This window comes from Aythya marila, assembly GCF_965140915.1.
Source record: "Aythya marila genome assembly, contig: HAP1_HAP1_SCAFFOLD_153, whole genome shotgun sequence".
Taxonomy (NCBI): domain Eukaryota; kingdom Metazoa; phylum Chordata; class Aves; order Anseriformes; family Anatidae; genus Aythya; species Aythya marila.
In genome coordinates, this window is record NW_028137334.1 from 3,098,990 (window position 1) to 3,116,297 (window position 17,308).

At 49.6% G+C, this 17,308-nt stretch overlaps 1 protein-coding gene across 1 annotated transcript; it reads right to left on the reverse strand.

Moving 5' to 3' along the window:
- Nucleotides 1-6,555: 6,555 nt before the first annotated feature.
- On the reverse strand, nt 6,556-7,515 carry LOC309890915 (olfactory receptor 14C36-like; the record flags this gene model as incomplete). Its single annotated transcript, XM_082785305.1, has 1 exon — nt 6,556-7,515. The coding sequence occupies one exon, from the start codon at nt 7,513-7,515 to the stop codon at nt 6,556-6,558; it is 960 nt and encodes a 319-aa protein (XP_082641431.1).
- Nucleotides 7,516-17,308: the final 9,793 nt, after the last annotated feature.

Genomic DNA, 17,308 nt, shown 5'->3' on the forward strand with positions numbered 1-17,308 from the left:
GACCACAATATCCCTTGAAGCCAAACTTAGTCCATAGCCACTTTCCATTATGCTTACATTCTTGCTCGCCCTTATCCGTGCCCTTAACACTAGCATTAAAGTGCTCTATTTAACCCTAGTCTTCTTGCAGACCTAAACAAAACCCTATCCTGCAGAGCCTGACCATACCCTAACCAGAGACCTGACACCACTAGCAGAACACTCAACCTTTTCTTAATCTCTAACCCAGAAAGGTGAGCTCTAGTCCTTAATGCCATAAATGAACAACTAACACCCAAAGCCCCCATTCCTGTGCATTAACTTCCTCACCTTCAATCCTTCTCCTAAGCCTTAACTTTAGGCGCTTGGCCCCTTGGGGCAGGGCAGGAACCGTGAGGTTGCTGTGCAGTCACATGGCATTCAAAGATGAATGTGAAGAGCCATGGATCTGATCAACACACAAGGAGGAGATAGATGGGAATGCACTGATGAGCTCAGCTCTGCCTCAGGATCTCCTGCCCTAGCAGGAGCAATGTGACTGTGAGGTCACTTCTGTCCCTGCAGTTGATAGGACAGCAGCAGGAAGGTGTCAAAGAAAGGGGCTGTGAGGTCACTTCTGCCTGAACTAGCTGACAGGTCACCTTTGACTTAGATCTGGGGTCTGTACTTTTTGGCTGACATATGCCAGTGGCCTTTCTAGGCCAGCAGAAGGCAACTGGTTGGCATGCTGACTGTAGCATCCCCACTGCCTACATACCCAGGAGGACCCAGACAGAAAGAATGCAAATTGCTTGCAGAAGAGATAAAGGATAATAAGAAGGGTTTTTTAAAGTATGTAAACAGTAAAAGGAAGACTGGAGATAATGTGTATCCCTTGCTGAACGAGGCGGGTTTCCTGGTAATGGGAGATGCCGAGAAGGCGGAGATACTGAATGCTTTCTTTGCTTCAGTCTTTGCTTCAAGGACTCCCCTGCGGGACTCCTCAATCCTGAAGAGAGGAGAAAGGGTCTGGGAGATGGAGGGCTGCCCCCAGTTGATGAGAGAGTGGTTCAGGAGCGTCTGAGGGGGCTCAACACACACAAATCTATGGATCCCAGTGGGATGCATCCATGTGTGCTAAGGGAGTTGGCAGAGGTGATCGCCAAACCGCTCTCTATCATCTTTGAAAGGTCCTGGAGAACAGGAGAGGTGCCTGAAGACTGGAGGATAGCCAGTGTCACCCCAGTCTTCAAGAAGGACAAGAAGGAGGATCTGGGAAACTACAGGCCAGTCAGTCTCACCTCTGTCCCTGGAAAGGTGTTGGAACAGCTCGTTCTGGATGCCATCTCCAAGCAATTGGAATAGAAGAAGGTTATGAGGAGTAGTCAGCATGGATTCACCAAGGGGAAGTTGTGCTCGACCAACCTCGATGCCTTCTATGATGGCATCACCAGCTGGGTAGATGGGGGGAGAGCAGTGGATGTCATCTACCTTGACTTTAGCAAGGCTTTCGATACTGTCTTCCGTGACATCCTGCTAGCAAAGCTGCGAAAGTGTAGGATAGAGGAGTGGACAGGAAGGTGGGCTGAGAACTGGCTGACTGGCTGAGCTCTGTGGGGATAGGACAAGGGGCAATGGTCAAAAAATGGAACACAGGAAGTTCCACACCAACATGCGAAAGAACTTCACGGTGAGGGTGACGGAGCACTGGAACAGGCTGCCCAGGGAGGTTGTGGAGTCTCCTTCTCTGGAGATATTCAAGGCCTGTCTGGAGACCTATCTGGGCAGCCTGCTCGAAGGAACCAGCTTTGGGAGGGGGGTTGGACCCAACAATCTCTCGAGGTCCCTTCCAACCCCTACAATTCTGTGATTCTGTGAAATATCTGAGAGGAGAGTTTCAAAAGGATGGAACCAGACTCAGTTCTGTCCAGCGACAACACGAGAGGTAATGGGCAGAAACTGAAGCACAGGAAATTCCGGCTGAACGAGGGGGAAACACTTCTCCCCTCTGCCCCCCCTTCCTCCCCCAGTCCCCTCTGCTTGTCCTCTGTAATGTGAAAATTCAGTAGAGATAAGTATGGCAAGTTGAAACGGCCAATTAAAAGAAGCCAGGTAGATAGTTTCACAAATTTACTGTGTGTAAAAAAACAGTGATTCAAGCCAGAGGTGTCCTGGCTTTGTGAAAGGTTGCCAAGCACCTGACTCTTCAGAGTTATATAATTAATTATTTCATTAAAAGACTTTTGTGTACTTTCTGTCTCCACGTGCTATTGTCTGGGCACACAAACAGACAGATAACACCTGCAGACCATGGGTCCCGTGGCAGAGCAGATCTCCATGTGGCAGCCTGTGGAGGAGCCCCCGCAGGAGCAGGCCCTGGGCCAGAGCTGCAGCCCATGGAGAAGAGCCCATGGAGGTGCAGGAGATCAGGGGGAAGCTGCCATCCATGGGGGACCCGCGTTGGAGCAGTTTGCTCCTGATGGATGGACCCTGTTGTACGGACCAATACTGGAACAGTTCTTGAAGAGCTTCTGGCTGTGGGAAGCCCACTCAGGATCAGTTCAAGAAGGATGGCATCCCGTGGGAGGGAACCCGTGCTGGAGTAGGGGCTGAGAGTGACCCTGAAGGAGCGGTGGAGATGAAGCATCATGGACTAACCACAGCCCCAATTCCCCTGAACTACTTGTGGGGTAGAAGTAGGAGATGGTAGATGTTGGGGGAAGGTGGTTTTAGTTTGCTTGTAGCTCCTCACTATTCTAGTCTGCTGGTGATAGCAACAAATTATATTAATCACCCTATGCTCATTTATTTTTGCCCGTGAAAATAATTGGTGACTGTGATAATACAGGGGGTTACAGTTGGACAAGATGATCTTGGAGGTCTTTTCCAGCCTTAGTGACGCTATGACTCTATGATTTTGTTACACTTGGTGGCTGATCTCCTGATCTTACTAGGAGAACAAACCCTGAGCTCTTTTCATCACATTTTCTCTCCTTTTTCCTTTGAGAAGGAGGAGTTAGAGACAGGTTGTAAAGGAGTTCAGCTGCTTAGCAGAGTAAAACCACCAGAGCAGGGACATGGGAAGGGTTCAGCACCAGAGCTTTGGCCATCCAGGGATGGCACCTCAGCACCCAGGACATGATCTGATATCTCCCAGGGAAATCTGTCCCTGCATTGTCCCTCTTTATGAGGACATGCAGAACAGTGACCGAAGAAGCCTTAGGGCTCAGGGCAGCCCTAGCATCAGGACCGAGGAGTCCTGGCTCCCCCATTGTCCCCTAAGCCCAGCAGGACCCTCAGGAAGGGCTCTCACAGCAGCCACCAGCTCTGTCCAGAGACACAGCCCCCATCTCAGCCCAGGACTTGCAGCTTTGGACAGCTGACAGGAGGTAGAGGAGGGTGGATATCTTTTTAGTTCACTTTTTGTTTCTCACTGCTCCAGTCTGTTAGTAATGTTAGTAAATATATTATCTTAATCTCCCTACAGAGTCTGCTTATACCATGACTGCAACTGATGAGTCATCTCCCCTTCCCTTAACTCAACCCAGCAGCCCTTTCCAACTCTATTTTCTTCATTTGTACCTTTCAGGAGCAGGGGTGAAAGGGTGGTGTGGTGGAGTTCAGCTGCCCATCAGTGTGAAACCACCGCGATGCTCAGACCTGTTGCTGACACCAGCTTTGAAAGAAGAGGCAGGATTTCAGGCAGTGCATTGGAGAGATCCTGTTTTACTAAGCAGACGCTAATGGAGAGTCGAAGTTGACATGCAGGGAGGGAAAAACTGTGCAGAGTAAACAGAGCAGTTTAATACCTCAGGAGATGCTGGATGAATAAAAAGATTTTTTCTTAGAAGTAATAAATGGAAATGACACTAAAGATAAAGATAATGTCGTGTTTTAACCCGGCCAGCAGCTAAACACCACACAGCCGTTCGCTCACCCTCCCCCCTCCCTCTCTGGGATGGGGGAGAGAAATGGAAAGTGAAGCCCGTGAGTTGAGATAAAGACAGTTTAATAAGACAGGAAAATAACAACAACAACAACAACAACAACAACAACAACAACAACAACAACAATAATAATAATAATAATAATAATAATACAATGATTATAATAGTACTACTACTAATAATGTGTACAAACAAGTGATGCACAATGCAATTGCTCACCACCTGCTGACCGATACCTAGCCTAACCCCGAGCAGTCTGGCACCTCTCCCCCGGCTAGCCACCCCTATATATTGTTTAGCATGACGTCAGATGGTATGGAATACCCCTTTGGCTAGTTTGGGTCACCTGTCCTGGGTCTGTCCCCTCCCAGCTCTTGCTGCACCCGCAGCCTGCCTGTTGGCAGGACAGAGCAAGAAGCTGAGACGTCCTTGGCTTAGTATAAGCACTGCTCTGCAGCAATTAAAACATTGGGGTGTTATCAGCACTCTTCTCATCCTAAGCCAAAACACAGCATTCTACCAGTTACTAGGAATAAAATTAACTCTGTTATAACTGAAACCAGGACAGATAAAAATAGCAGTACACTTAATGAAACAAGTACCGAGTACCGGGCCTTCAAATCATAACCAGGAAGTCATTTGCGGAGAAAGATGGGTAATATATAACGATTCAGAAACAGCCACAAAATTGCTTTCCTGAAAGTACCCTTGAGCTCCATGTTTCTCATGCTGTAGATGAGGGGATTGAATGTTGGTGGCACCACTGAGTACAGATCTGCCACCACGAGATTTAGGGTTGGGGAGGAGAGGGAGAGGGGCTTGAGGTAGGCAAAAAAGGCAGTGCTGGGAAAGAGGGAGACCACGGCCAGGTGAGGGAGGCACGTGGAAAAGGCTTTGTGCCATCTCTGCTCAAAGGGCATCTGAGAGCATAATCCAAACACTTTTTAAACTCTAACAGGATTGGTGCTGTGACTACATCCCTGGGGAGCTGTTGCGTTAAGGGGTGTAGCTGATTAACCAGTATGGGCCCGGTCAGATTCAGGGTACTGAACTATCACAATCACAGATTTCACCAATAACGCATTAACCGTCTGGGGTCCAGTCGGATTCACCAATAACGCATTAACCGTTTAGGGTCCGGTCAGATAATCACCAATAACGCATTAATCATCTGGGGTCCAGTCGGATTCACCAATAACATGTTAACCATCTGGGGTCCGGTCAGATATTCACCAGTAATGGATTAACCGTCCGGGGTCCGATAGGATATTCACCAATAACGCGTTAACCATCTGGGGTCTGGTTGGATTCAGAACACTGAACTATCACGGTCACGGATTCACCAATAACGCATAACTACCCTTACCCTAGTTGCACTTAATGAGAGCTATAACAATGCAATCAAGTGTGATTTTTCACAGCAACTGGTACACAGGTTCTTTGGATTGCTGGCAATAGTGACTGTTGGCAAAAGCAAGCTAGCATGCATGAAATACACAGGTGTTACAGGTATTACAGTTGTTACAGGTGCGCAGCCTAGAAATAAACGCGTTAAAAGGATCAAAGACTCTAGAAAGATTTATAACCAAGTGTTCAAATCTCACCCAAAGGTGTCCCAATGGGGGGGAAGAGAGGCTCAGCCCGTCAACTAGTCCCAGGAGTCAGGGGGTCCTAAGGATGTATTCCCTCAGGATGGTATCTCCCCTGATGGTGGTATCTTCCCTAACAATCCCTCTCTCTTAGGCCAATTTATATTGTTTTCTATCTTTTAGGTGGAGCTTGAGTGACTCTAGTCAATCTTATCTTAGTTATGATTGGTGAAAAGTTCTCCTGTCTCTGTTTAAAGTAATAGGCTCCGAGAAATTCAGAGCGCATGCTCAGTGAGGGGTGGTCACACCTTGGAGGCAGGTAGCTTTTGGGATGGAGGTGTGTTTTGGTGTTATAATGATATTATAATGAGCAAAAAGTACACTAGGGTACAGCATTTGTCAAAACATGACAGGTCCTTGGCTCAGGGTAGCAAAAAGTGCAGCTTATCAGTCTAGGTGTGCGCAAGAACAATAGAGTCCCCACCTGGTTACAGAGCCTAGCCGTGGTGTCTCCTCTGCACTCTACGCTCCGTACTGTTCCTTAGGGCTAGCACACCAAGTTTCCCAAGTGCGATAGCATCTAAGGTTGGGAGCCTAGGGAACACTCAGGTAATGCAGCTATGCCCTACCGAAAGCCTCTTCAGTGCTGTACATTTTTTTAAGTTTTATTTTCCTAGTTACTTCAGACAATTACACCACAGGAGCCTGTTCTAGTGTGTGACCACCCTCTCGGTGAAGAACCTTTTACTGATATCCTACCTGAACCTCCTCTTTCGCAGCTTGACTCCATTCCCTTGGGACCCATCACTGGTCACCAGAAAGAAGAAACCAGCACCTGACAGAAAAAAAATTCAGTCAGTGTATTGGGGAGATTCTGTTTTCTTACAGAAAAGCAAACAGAGAGGCAGTGCTGACAAAGAGATAGACAAAAAAAAATGCATGGAGCAGTTTCATTCCTGAATAGACACTGTATAAAACAAAAACATGTTTCTACGTAATGAATGGAAATGACAGTGAAGATAACAGTAGCAATAATGATAATATAACAGGTATGCAAGAAATCACTTCTGAACAAAGAGGGGAAATGTATAAATATTCAGAAACATCCATGAAGCTAATTTTCTAACAGCACCCCTGAGCTCCTTGTTTCTCATGCTGTAGATGAGGGGGTTCACTACTGGAGGCACCACCGAGTACAGAACTGCCACCACCAGATCCAGGGATGGGGAAGAGATGGAGGGAGGCTTCAGATAGGAAAACATGTCAGTGCTGAGAAAGAGGGAGACCACGAACAGGTGAGGGAGGCACGTGGAGAAGGCTTTGTGCCGGCCCTGCTCAGAGGGAATCCTCAGCACAGCCCTGAAGATCTGCACATAGGAGAGCATAATGAACACAAAACATCCAAACCCCAAAAAAGCACTGAACATGAGAAGTCCAACTTCCCTGAGGTACAAGTCTGTGCAGGAGAGCTTGAGGATCTGAGTGATTTCACAGAAGAACTGGTCCACGGCATTGCCTTGGCAGAGAGGCAGGGAAAATGTATTAGCAGTGTGCAGCACAGCATTGAGAGCCCTACTGCCCCAGGCAGCTGCTGCCATCTGGGCACAAGCTCTGCTGCCGAGGAGGCTCCCATAGTGCAGGGGCTTGCAGATAGCAACGTAGCAGTCATAGGACATGACAGTGAGAAGAAACAAATCTGCTGACATGAGAAAGGGAAACAGAAAGACCTGTGCAACACACCCTGCATAGGAAATGGTCCTGGTGTCCCAGAGGGAGTTGGCCATGGCTTTGGGGACAGTGGTGGAGATGCAGCCCAGGTCAAGGAGGGCGAGGTTGAGGAGGAAGAAGTACATGGGGGTGTGGAGGTGGTGGTCGCAGGCTATGGCGGTAAGGATGAGGCCGTTGCCCAGGAGGGCTGCCAGGTAGATGCCCAGGAAGAGCGCAAAGTGCAGGACCTGCAGCTCCCGTGTGTCTGCAAATGGCAGGAGGAGGAACTCAGTGATGGAGCTGCTGTTGGACATCTGATCCTCCTGGACAAAGGGGACTACCGAATAAGAAAAGACCATGATAATTAAGAGAGACATCTCTGAGAAAAACCTACTTCACTTCTCACTGAAATCCCACAAGGTGACTTTTCCCTTTCTGAGACCTTTCTGCTGCTCTGTTGCTTGAGCTTTGGATGGTGCTACAGTAGAGTGCCACTGGGAGTAGGGGACCCTGCTGTGGACTGTGGAGGAGTCACGCCTGTCCTACAGGTCTAAACATAAAGAAATCAGGAGTGACCTCTGATTAAATCTACCTCTGATGTATTAGAGTTCCCAGTATTACCATTCTCAACACTCTTGAGTGCCAAACAGCATTTGTGGTTTAATTTGTTCCAACTGCATTTGTGACACTCAGAGGAGTCTTTTGAGGGTAGAAAACCCTGGCATTTTTCATACACTCCAGGTGAGATTTTGTGAATGTCCTGTGAGGATTTTGTGAAGTGCAGTGAGGATAACCAGTCTGTCCATCTACCCTGGTCTCAGCCAGATTCCTGTAGGGCTCAGTCAAGTTGCCCACATTGAGCTGCTCAATGATTGTGGCCTCAGGAATATCCGGGAAAATGATTCACCTTTTTCCTTCCCTACAGATTGCATTGCCCCAAGCCCCAGAGTTAAGAAGGGGATTTGGGCACCTTCCTCTAAGGACAGATCTGCGTGGTGGGACCAAGAGGGTCAGAGCTTGAGCTGCTGCTGAAAGCCAGATCTGCAGGGAACCATAAAGCAACAACAGCAACACTAGGTGTAGGAGCAGAGAGAAACAGCACAGGGCTTCTGCCAGGGGAGGCAAGGCGAGGGTGGGACTGACAAGAATTCAGGAGACTCTGCACTGCTGGAGGTTCTGCTACGGAGGTTATGAGTCACGTCCTCAATCCTGTGAGCTAGGGGACAGACAGACAGGTGCCAGACTACACTGTTAGAACTGTCCTACCATTCCCTGCCCGTGGCTCTTCTGCCTGCCGCTGTCCCTGCCTGCAGCTGGGTCTCTGTCCCCACGCCTCCTGCAAGCAGCTCACAGTCCCCATCCCACGCGCTGGGTGCTCAGCTCTGCCCTGCAGACACCTCCTGGCAGCAGGGCTCTGCCCAGGGGCAGCTCGCTGGGGGCACGTCTTAGAGCCCATGTCACACAGACCCTGCTGACCCTACACGTGTGGTGGTGGAGCTTTATAGGGGCTGAGGGGCAGGAAAATATTCTTGTAACCTCTCAGCCATAGAGTCTCAGGCATTTCTTGGAATTAACAGCATATATTTCTGTTACAACTGAGGCAAGTAGAGAAGATTGAAAGTTCAGGAGGCTCAGGAAAGCTGTGACTGAAGCTGAAATCATCTACCTTATCCCGGCTGTTGCAAAGTCCCCTTGGATACACCCTGGTTGTGCTGTGGAGCTGTGAGCAGGCTGCCCCAGGCAGTTGCCTCCCGCCAGCAGCAGGACCCTGCCCTGCCGGGGGGGCTCCTTCCACCCACAGCTTCTCTTTGCAGTGCCCTGGGCAGCTCCTCGGGCAGGCTGAGTGCTGAGCCTGGCAGGCGGCAGAGGCCCTGGCCCGGCACACAGCCCCTGGGGCACAGCAGGGACCCTGCTCTGCACCACAGCCATGGACACACCTGCTTGCGCCCCCGGCTTCACAGCCTGCAGCTGGCCCACAAGAAGGGAGCCCTTGGGGCCTGGACAATGACCGTATGGCAGGGAACCCCTGAACTGGAGTATGTCCTTCTCTACAAGAAATAGACACGCTCTGCCTACAGCCTCATCTGCTCTGGAACAATCCAGGTCTAGGGCACATCCAGGATACTCCAGTGCATTGCAATGCACTCAGACTTACCGTGTTAAGGGTTGCAAGCATTGCTTTTCCATATACTCTCAGCTTTCTAACACTCCACACAGTCTTTAACAACTCTCCCTTCTCTGTCCTCCCAGTGCCAGCTGCAGGCAGTGCCCCCAGGCCTGCTGCGCTGTGCACAGGAGCTGCTCCTGGGCAGAGCTGTCTCTCTGCAGCGCTGCCCGCTTGCCACGAGCTCCCCTTGGGCCCAGGAGCCCAGCCCAGCTCAGCATCAGAGGCCCAGCCCAAGGCCTCCCTTGCTCTGCCCCCCACCAGGCTCCCTGCACATGGCTCTGGGGTTGCAGGGGAACCTGCTGGGAAACAGCCTGAAGGAATCCCTGGGGCTCCCTCCCTCCCATGGCACACACACTTCTTCACACCAGGCTCTGTTTTCCTAGCAGAAAACCAGTTAAGTGTAACAATCACATCTTCTTGTCCCAGTGTCAGTTTGGACATCAAGTCATGGTCAGGGTCTCATCTTCATCCACACTTGAGGAAGGAATTCAACAGAGTCAGTCGAGGTATCTCATGCTGGTTGTTATTCCTGGGGTTGGAAGGGGGCTCAGCTCCCTCCCCTGTCTGGCACAGACCCAGAGGAGCTGGGATTCCTCTACCCCCAGTTCAAGCGTCCCCAACATACATGTAGGCACCTTAATGTGAATTACTGAGTCACAATAGCTCCTTAGTTCAGATGGAGGACAGGCAGGAGCTGTTCAGATGGAAATACCTGGTGAAATTTGAGGTTGATCCTCTGTGAGTCAGGTGGAAGCATTCCCTTAGATAACTGAAACGGCAGCAGATGCCACATGTAGGACAACTGAACCTGTCCCTGCTCCGTATATGCAGGGCAGCCTGAGCCTGCAGAGGCTGTCAGCAGAGCAAAAGGAGTCGTGTCACAGGGAGAGCTAAACCTATTCTGTTCTCTTTTAAATGTTCTCTTTTTTCCTTTCTGTTCTACACGACCTTTGGCTGTAATGGCTGTTGTGTCTCAGACATCTCCACAGGGCCTCAGCTCTCACCAGCAAGGTTTTCCTGTCCTTTGTGCCTTGAGGCAGGACTCTGCAGGGGTACAACAGGTGGTGGGTGGGGAGAAAATCAGTGGTTACTTTGCAAACTACACCCTTAACAGTCCATGGGACCTAAGGGCCTGCCTCCAAGGATACAGGGAGAGTGTTCTGGCCTGGAGGTACTGGCTTCTTATGATCCCAGGAAGGGATCAGACAACAGCATTCAGGTGCTGTAAGAGATCATTTAAATGCTCTTAGAGCTAAGACTATAAGGAGAGAAGACTATAACTGAAGACTGAATTTGGAGTGAGTTCATGCTAGACACAATACTCCACCGTTAATATCAGATCTCCATTACATGTTTGCACTGACCCGATGGGATTATTAAAGGGTGAACAAATTTTGCTGATTAGTCCTTTGCTCTCCAGTTGGTGAATCAGCGTATCTATGGGAATCAGGGAATCATGGATGGTGCCATATTGCCACTGGTGCACCATTTGGGTAGCTACTGGCACTTTGACCCTCAGCAACCTCACAACTGAAGGACCCTGTGACGGACCAGGCAAGGTAGAAAACAGTTGAATGTGCATAAATCACCATAAATTACCTCCAGCATGGCCAATTCATTGGGATATGGGCTGCCTCTCTCCCTGGTGGTCCATTTGCCTGGGTGACATCCACAGAATCACAGAATCACAGAATTTCTAGGTTGGAAGAGACCTCAAGATCATCGAGTCCAACCTCTGACTAACAGTCCCCACTAAACCATATCCCTAAGCTCTACATCTAAACAGCTTTTAAAGACCTCCAGGGATGGTGACTCCACCACTTCCCTGGGCAGCCTGTTCCAATGTCTAACAACCCTTTCGGTAAGGAAGTTCTTCCTAACATCCAACCTAAAACTGCCCTGGCTCAACTTAAGCCCATTCCCTCTCATCCTGTCACCAGGCACATGGGAGAACAGACCAACCCCCACCTCTCTACAGCCTCCTTTGAGGTACCTGTAAAGAGCAATAAGGTTGCCCCTGAGCCTCCTTTTCTCCAGGCTGAACAAGGCCAGCTCCCTCAGCCACTCCTCCTAGGACTTGTTCTCCAGGCCCCTCACCAGCTTTGTTGCCCTCCTCTGGACTCTCTCGAGCACCTCCATGTCCTTCTTGTAGCGAGGGGCCCAAAACTGAACACAGTACTCGAGGTGCGGCCTCACCAGAGCCGAGTACAGGGGGACGATCACCTCCCTAGCCCTGCTGGCCACACTGCTTCTTATGCAAGCCAGGATGCTGTTGGCCTTCTTGGCCACCTGAGCACACTGCTGGCTCCTATTCAGCCGACTATCAACCATCACTCCCAGGTCCTTCTCTGCCTGGCAGCTCTCCAACCACTCATCTCCCAGCCTGTAGCTCTGCTTGGGGTTATTGCGCCCCAGGTGCAGGACCCAGCACTTGGCCTTGTTGAACTTCATGCAGTTGACCTCAGCCCATCGGTGCAGCCTATCCAGATCCTCCTGCAGAGGTTTCCTACCCTCAAGCAGATTGACACACACGCATAGCTTGGTGTCATCTGCAAACTTACTGAGGGTGCACTCAATGCCCTCATCCAGATCATCAATGAAGATATTAAAGAGGACCGGCCCCAGCACCGAGCCCTGAGGAACGCCACTAGTGACTGCCCTCCAACTGGACTTGACTCCATTCACCACGACTCTTTGGGCCCAGCTATCCAGCCAGTTTCTAGCCCAACGAAGCGTGCACCAGTCCAAGCCAAGAGCAGCCAGTTTCTTGAGGAGAATGCTGTGGGAGATGGTGTCAAAAGCCTTGCTGAAGTCCAGGTAGACCACATCCACAGCCTTTCCCTCATCCACCAAGCATGTCACTTTGTCATAGAAATTAGGACATCTTTGGCAATCATCAGACAAGAATGAGCTGGAAAAGTGAGTGTATGGTAAAAATCTGCAGGGATGCAAGCACAGGTATGGGAAAATGTAGGACAGGCTGTGGAGGGGGATGACAAAGGGCCATAGTGGGGCTGGAGGCCCCTCAGTGGATGGCCTCAGGGCTACAGCTGCAGCCTCTTCCACTAAGGCCCACCAGAGGACACTGGTCCCTTACAGCCCCAGGACCCTGTTACCTCCTCAATCCCACAGAGCCTGGCAAGTGTCCTACCAGTGTCCTACACTCGGAATTGCACACCCCACATCACACTGCCCCTGACAGAGCCCCGAGCAGCCCAGGAAATGCAGGATCCCCCTTCCCAGGGGATGTACTCAGGCCTTGGCCATCCCCCTTGGTTGAACACATCAAGGGCTTTCAGATCCACCTCCCCACTTGATTTTCCACCTGTAACCAGTGCCTCTGATTTCCTCCTCCACCATCTCCCAGGGATGGGCACCTTGTCTCCTTGTTGCCCTCGCAGCCTCTTCTGGGATGGCCCTCAGTGGGGCTGGCCAAGGCCTTCAGACGTTTGCAGGCTTGCTTCTGTCTTTTACTTCTTGAGAGCCTTGCTCAAGCTTTCAGGATCTGCAGTTCAGGAACCTGGCAGCAGAGGGCGAATGTACATGCAAAACTCCCTCACAAGCCAAGGCTCCGGGCATAATTCTTCTAAGTCTTCAATTCTTAGGGGGTTCATCAGGGAGATGCCAGGAGTCTCCTTAAAGGGACAGACTTCAAGAATAATACAAACTATAGGAAAGGATTTCTTCTTTCTGCTGTTTCTTTAGTTGTCTGCCTACAGTTAAAGTGATATCAACAATCTCCATCTCGTTTTGATCCTGAATGTCTGCTAAGGGACTCTGAGCATGCAGGGAAATCAAGACCTTTTCTGCCAGGCACTCTATGCACAGTCTTCATCCCTACTCCTCAGCCTCACCCTTTCTCTCATCAACCTCCTGGGACTGACACAGCTGCGATAAGCTCTGAGATTTTTCCACTAGCATTGCATCGGAATGTTTTCCAGCCTCTTGGCACCAATTCCCATCTGCTTTCCTCAGAGAATGAGCTACATGCAGGCACCAAAGGTAACATCTTAATTGACAGCATTGAAAAATAAAAGACACAGTCCAGTAAAAAATAAAAGACACTCTTCAGCTCTATATTAAGCCCTCTATTCAGCTCTATTGATTTACGGAAGGAAGCCAAGAGACAAAACAAATGAAATGCACTAATTTTCAGAATTTTTAGGCTTGTCTATGAATTCTCACCCAAATTTGCACACGTTTTCCCAAACATGTTCCTTCCCAAAACCTTAAATAGTGAAACTGTATTCCCAGGACATGCATGCATTGGCACATTGCACATCTCCACCTCAGATCTAAATTGAGCAGAAAGCAATGAAGCTTAGAGGGGTTGGATAGGTCCTGCCTTTAGCTCTTTGCTGTCGACCCATGGTCATACCTGCTAGGACCTCCCTTTCATCCTTTCTCTTTATGAGCTGGCCAAATCTTTATGGGGTGTACAGTTGCATAGCACCATGGCTCTCCATGTGCCAGACTCCAAGCAATACCCAGAAACCCAGAGCACAGCCTTAGAAAGAGGCCCAGAGCACAACTGAGGAAGGCAAATGTGACTCCTATCTTGCATAAAGGCAAGACAGAGGTCCCAGGGAACTAGAGGCCAGAAAGCCTTTCCTCAGATTGTGGGAAGGTGATGGAGCAGCTAATCCTGGAAACCATTTCCAAGCACATGGAGGATAACAAAGTGATCAGGAGTGGTCAGCATGGATTCAACATGGGTTTGTTGAGACTTAACCACTTGATAATATTCTCCAATGAAAAAACTGCCTTGGTAAATGAGGGGAGAGCAGGGGATGCTGTCTGCCTTGTCTTCAGAAAGCCACAGCCTTCCACAGCCTTTCCCTCATCCACCCAGTGCGTCACTTTGTCATAGAAGGAGATCAGGTTCATCAAGCAGGACTTGCCTTTCATAAACCCATGCTGACTGGGCCTGATCGCCTGCTTGCCCTGCAAGTGCCGCGTGATGACTCTCAAGGTAATCTGCTCCATGAGCTTCCCTGGCACTGAAGTCAAACTGACAGGCCTGTAGTTCCCTGGGTCAGTCCTCCGGCCCTTCTTGTAGATGGGCATCACGTTTGCTAGCCGCCAGTCCACTGGGACCTCCCCCGATAGCCAGGACTGCTGATAAATGATGGACAGTGGCTTGGCCAGCTCCTCTGCCAGTTCTCTCAGTACCCTTGGGTGGATCCCATCCGGTAAATCGACTTGTGCACATCCAATTGCCGTAGCAGGTCACCAACCAGTTCTTCGTGGATAGTGAGGGCCATATCCTGCTCCCCATCCCCTTCCACCAGCTCAGGGTACTGGGTATCCAGAGAACAACCGGTATTGCCACTAAAGACTGAGGCGAAGAAGGCATTGAGTACCTCCGCCTTTTCCTCATCTCTTGTAACTGTTTCCCCCCGCATCCACTAAAGGATGGAGATTCTCCTTAGTCCTCCTTTTTGTGTTGATGTATTTATAAAAACGTTTTTTGTTCTCTTTAACGGCAGTAGCCAGATTGAGCTCCAGATGAGCTTTGGCCTTCCTAATTTTTTTCGCTGCATAGCCTCACAACATCCTTATAGTCCTCCCTAGTGGCCTGCCCACTTTTCCAAAGATTATAAACCCTCTTTTTTCTCCTAAGATCAAGCCACAATTCTCTGTTGAGCCAGGCTGGTCTTCTTCCCCGCTGGCTCGTCTTTGGGCACATGGGGACAGAGCGCTCCTGTGCCATTAAGATTTCCCTCTTGAAGAGCACCCAGCCTTCCTGGACTCCTCTGCCCTTCAGAGCCGCCTCCCAAGGGACTCTACCAACCAGTGTCCTGAGCAGCTCAAAGTCAGCCCTCCAAAAGTCCAATACAACGGTTTTACTGGTCCTAAAATTTAAAAAACATTGAAAGTTTTAAAAAGTTAAAAAAGTTAAAACATTCCTCACAGGCCATTCACAGGGACACTCCAGTCACATCTATAGCAGTACTAAATCAACCACAAAGAAGGCAAAAAGGCTGTAACTGTTAGGAATAAGAGTTCGGAATAACAAAAGCAAATAGGCTCATGAATTTGAGGAATATTTCTGAAGATTTGATAATTTTACTATAATGAGGGTGAGACTGGGTCACTGGGAGGAAAGGGAAGAAACCACATCTGTGGAAGAATTAAATTGCCAGTGCAGGACCCAGAGGCAGGCAGAACTGCTCTCTAGTGACACGAATTCCTTTGCAAGGTACAAGAAATATATACATTAACCATTCTGTTTTTCTTAGACTTGTGGTTATACAAGGCTATGTAAGACAGAAGGTCACATTCATCATACCATGCGGCCCTAGCACTGTTCCATACTGACACGAATCAGATGAACATATATCACAAAAAGGACCTTAAAGATCATCTAGTTTCAACCTTGCTCTGGGCAGTGTTCCTAATGACTAGAGCAGGATGCCCAGAGCCGCATCCAGTTGGCCTTGAATGCCTCCAGGGATGAGGCATCCACAACCTCTCTGGGCAACATGCTCCAGTGCCTCGCCACACTCTGAGTGAAAAAAGATCTCCTAATTTCTAGTCTAAACCTCCCCTCTCTTACTTTAAAACCATTCCCCCTTGTCCTATCACTACCAGCACATGTGAACAGGCATTTTCCCCTCCTCTTTATACGCTCCTTTCACGTACTGGAAGGCCACAGTGAGGTCTCAGTGGAGCCGTCTCTTCTCCAAGCTAAACAAGCCCAGTTCCATCAACCTTTCTGCACAGGAGAGGTGCTCCAGCCTTCTGATCATCTGAGTGGCCCTCCTCTGGATCCGTTCCAAGAGCTCCACATCCTTCTTGTGCTGGGGGCCTCAGGCCTGTACGCAGTATTACAGGTGGGGTCTCACAAGAGCAGAGTAGAGGGGGACAGTCACCTCCCTCTCCCTCCTGGCCTCTCCTTTTTAATGCAGCCCAGGACAGAGTTGACCTTCTGGGCTGCAAGCGCGCACTGCTGGCTCACGTGCACCTTCTCATCCAGCAGGACCCCCATGTCCTTCACAAGTTCTTCTTTGGCCAGTCTATATAAAGACCTGGGATTGCCCAAGCCAAGTGCAACGTCTTGCACTTGGCCTTGTTAAGCCTCATTAGGTTGTCATGGGCCCACTTCTCCAGCCTGTCCAGGTCCCTCTGGATGACATCCCTTCCCTCTATTGTATCGACTGCACCACTTAGCACAGTGTCATCTGCAAACTTGCTGAGCAAGCACTCGATTCCATCATCTATGTCATTGATAAAGATGTTGAAGAGCACCGGCCCCCAGACTGACCCCTGAGGGATACCAGGTTTTTCTCAAGTCCAGGTAGATGATATCCATCGTCCTTCCTTTGTCCACCAATGCCATCACTCCATCACAGAAGGCCACCAGATTGGTTAGGAAAGATCTGCCTTTGGTGAAGCCATGCTGGCTGTCTCGAATCACTTCTTTATCTCATGTATGCCTTAAGATGTGTTCCAGGAGGCTCCATGATCATCCCAGGCACAGAGTTGAGGATCACCAGCCTGTAGTTCCTTGCTCTTCTGTTCTCAGTTTCTTAAAAATGGGAGTCATGTTTCCCTTTTTCCAGTCACCCGACAGCCATGATTTTTCAAATATGATGGAGAGCGGCTCAGCAACCACATCTGCCATCTCTCTCAGCACCCTGGGATATATACCCTCTGGCCCCATGGACTTGTACACATCCAGTTTCATTAGGCAGTCCCGGACTTGTTCCACTGTCACAGTGGGACAGAATCCGCTCCTCTCACCCTCTCCTCGAGGTTCAGGGTCCTGACAGACACAGGAAACTTGACCAGGATTGAAGACTGAGGCAAAGCACTTATTGAGTACCTGAGCTTTTTCCATGTCTGAGGAAGCCAGTTCTCCCATCTCCTTTATCAGAGAGGGAACACTCTCCTTGGCCTGTCTCCTCCTGCCTATGTATCCGTAGAACCCCTTCTTG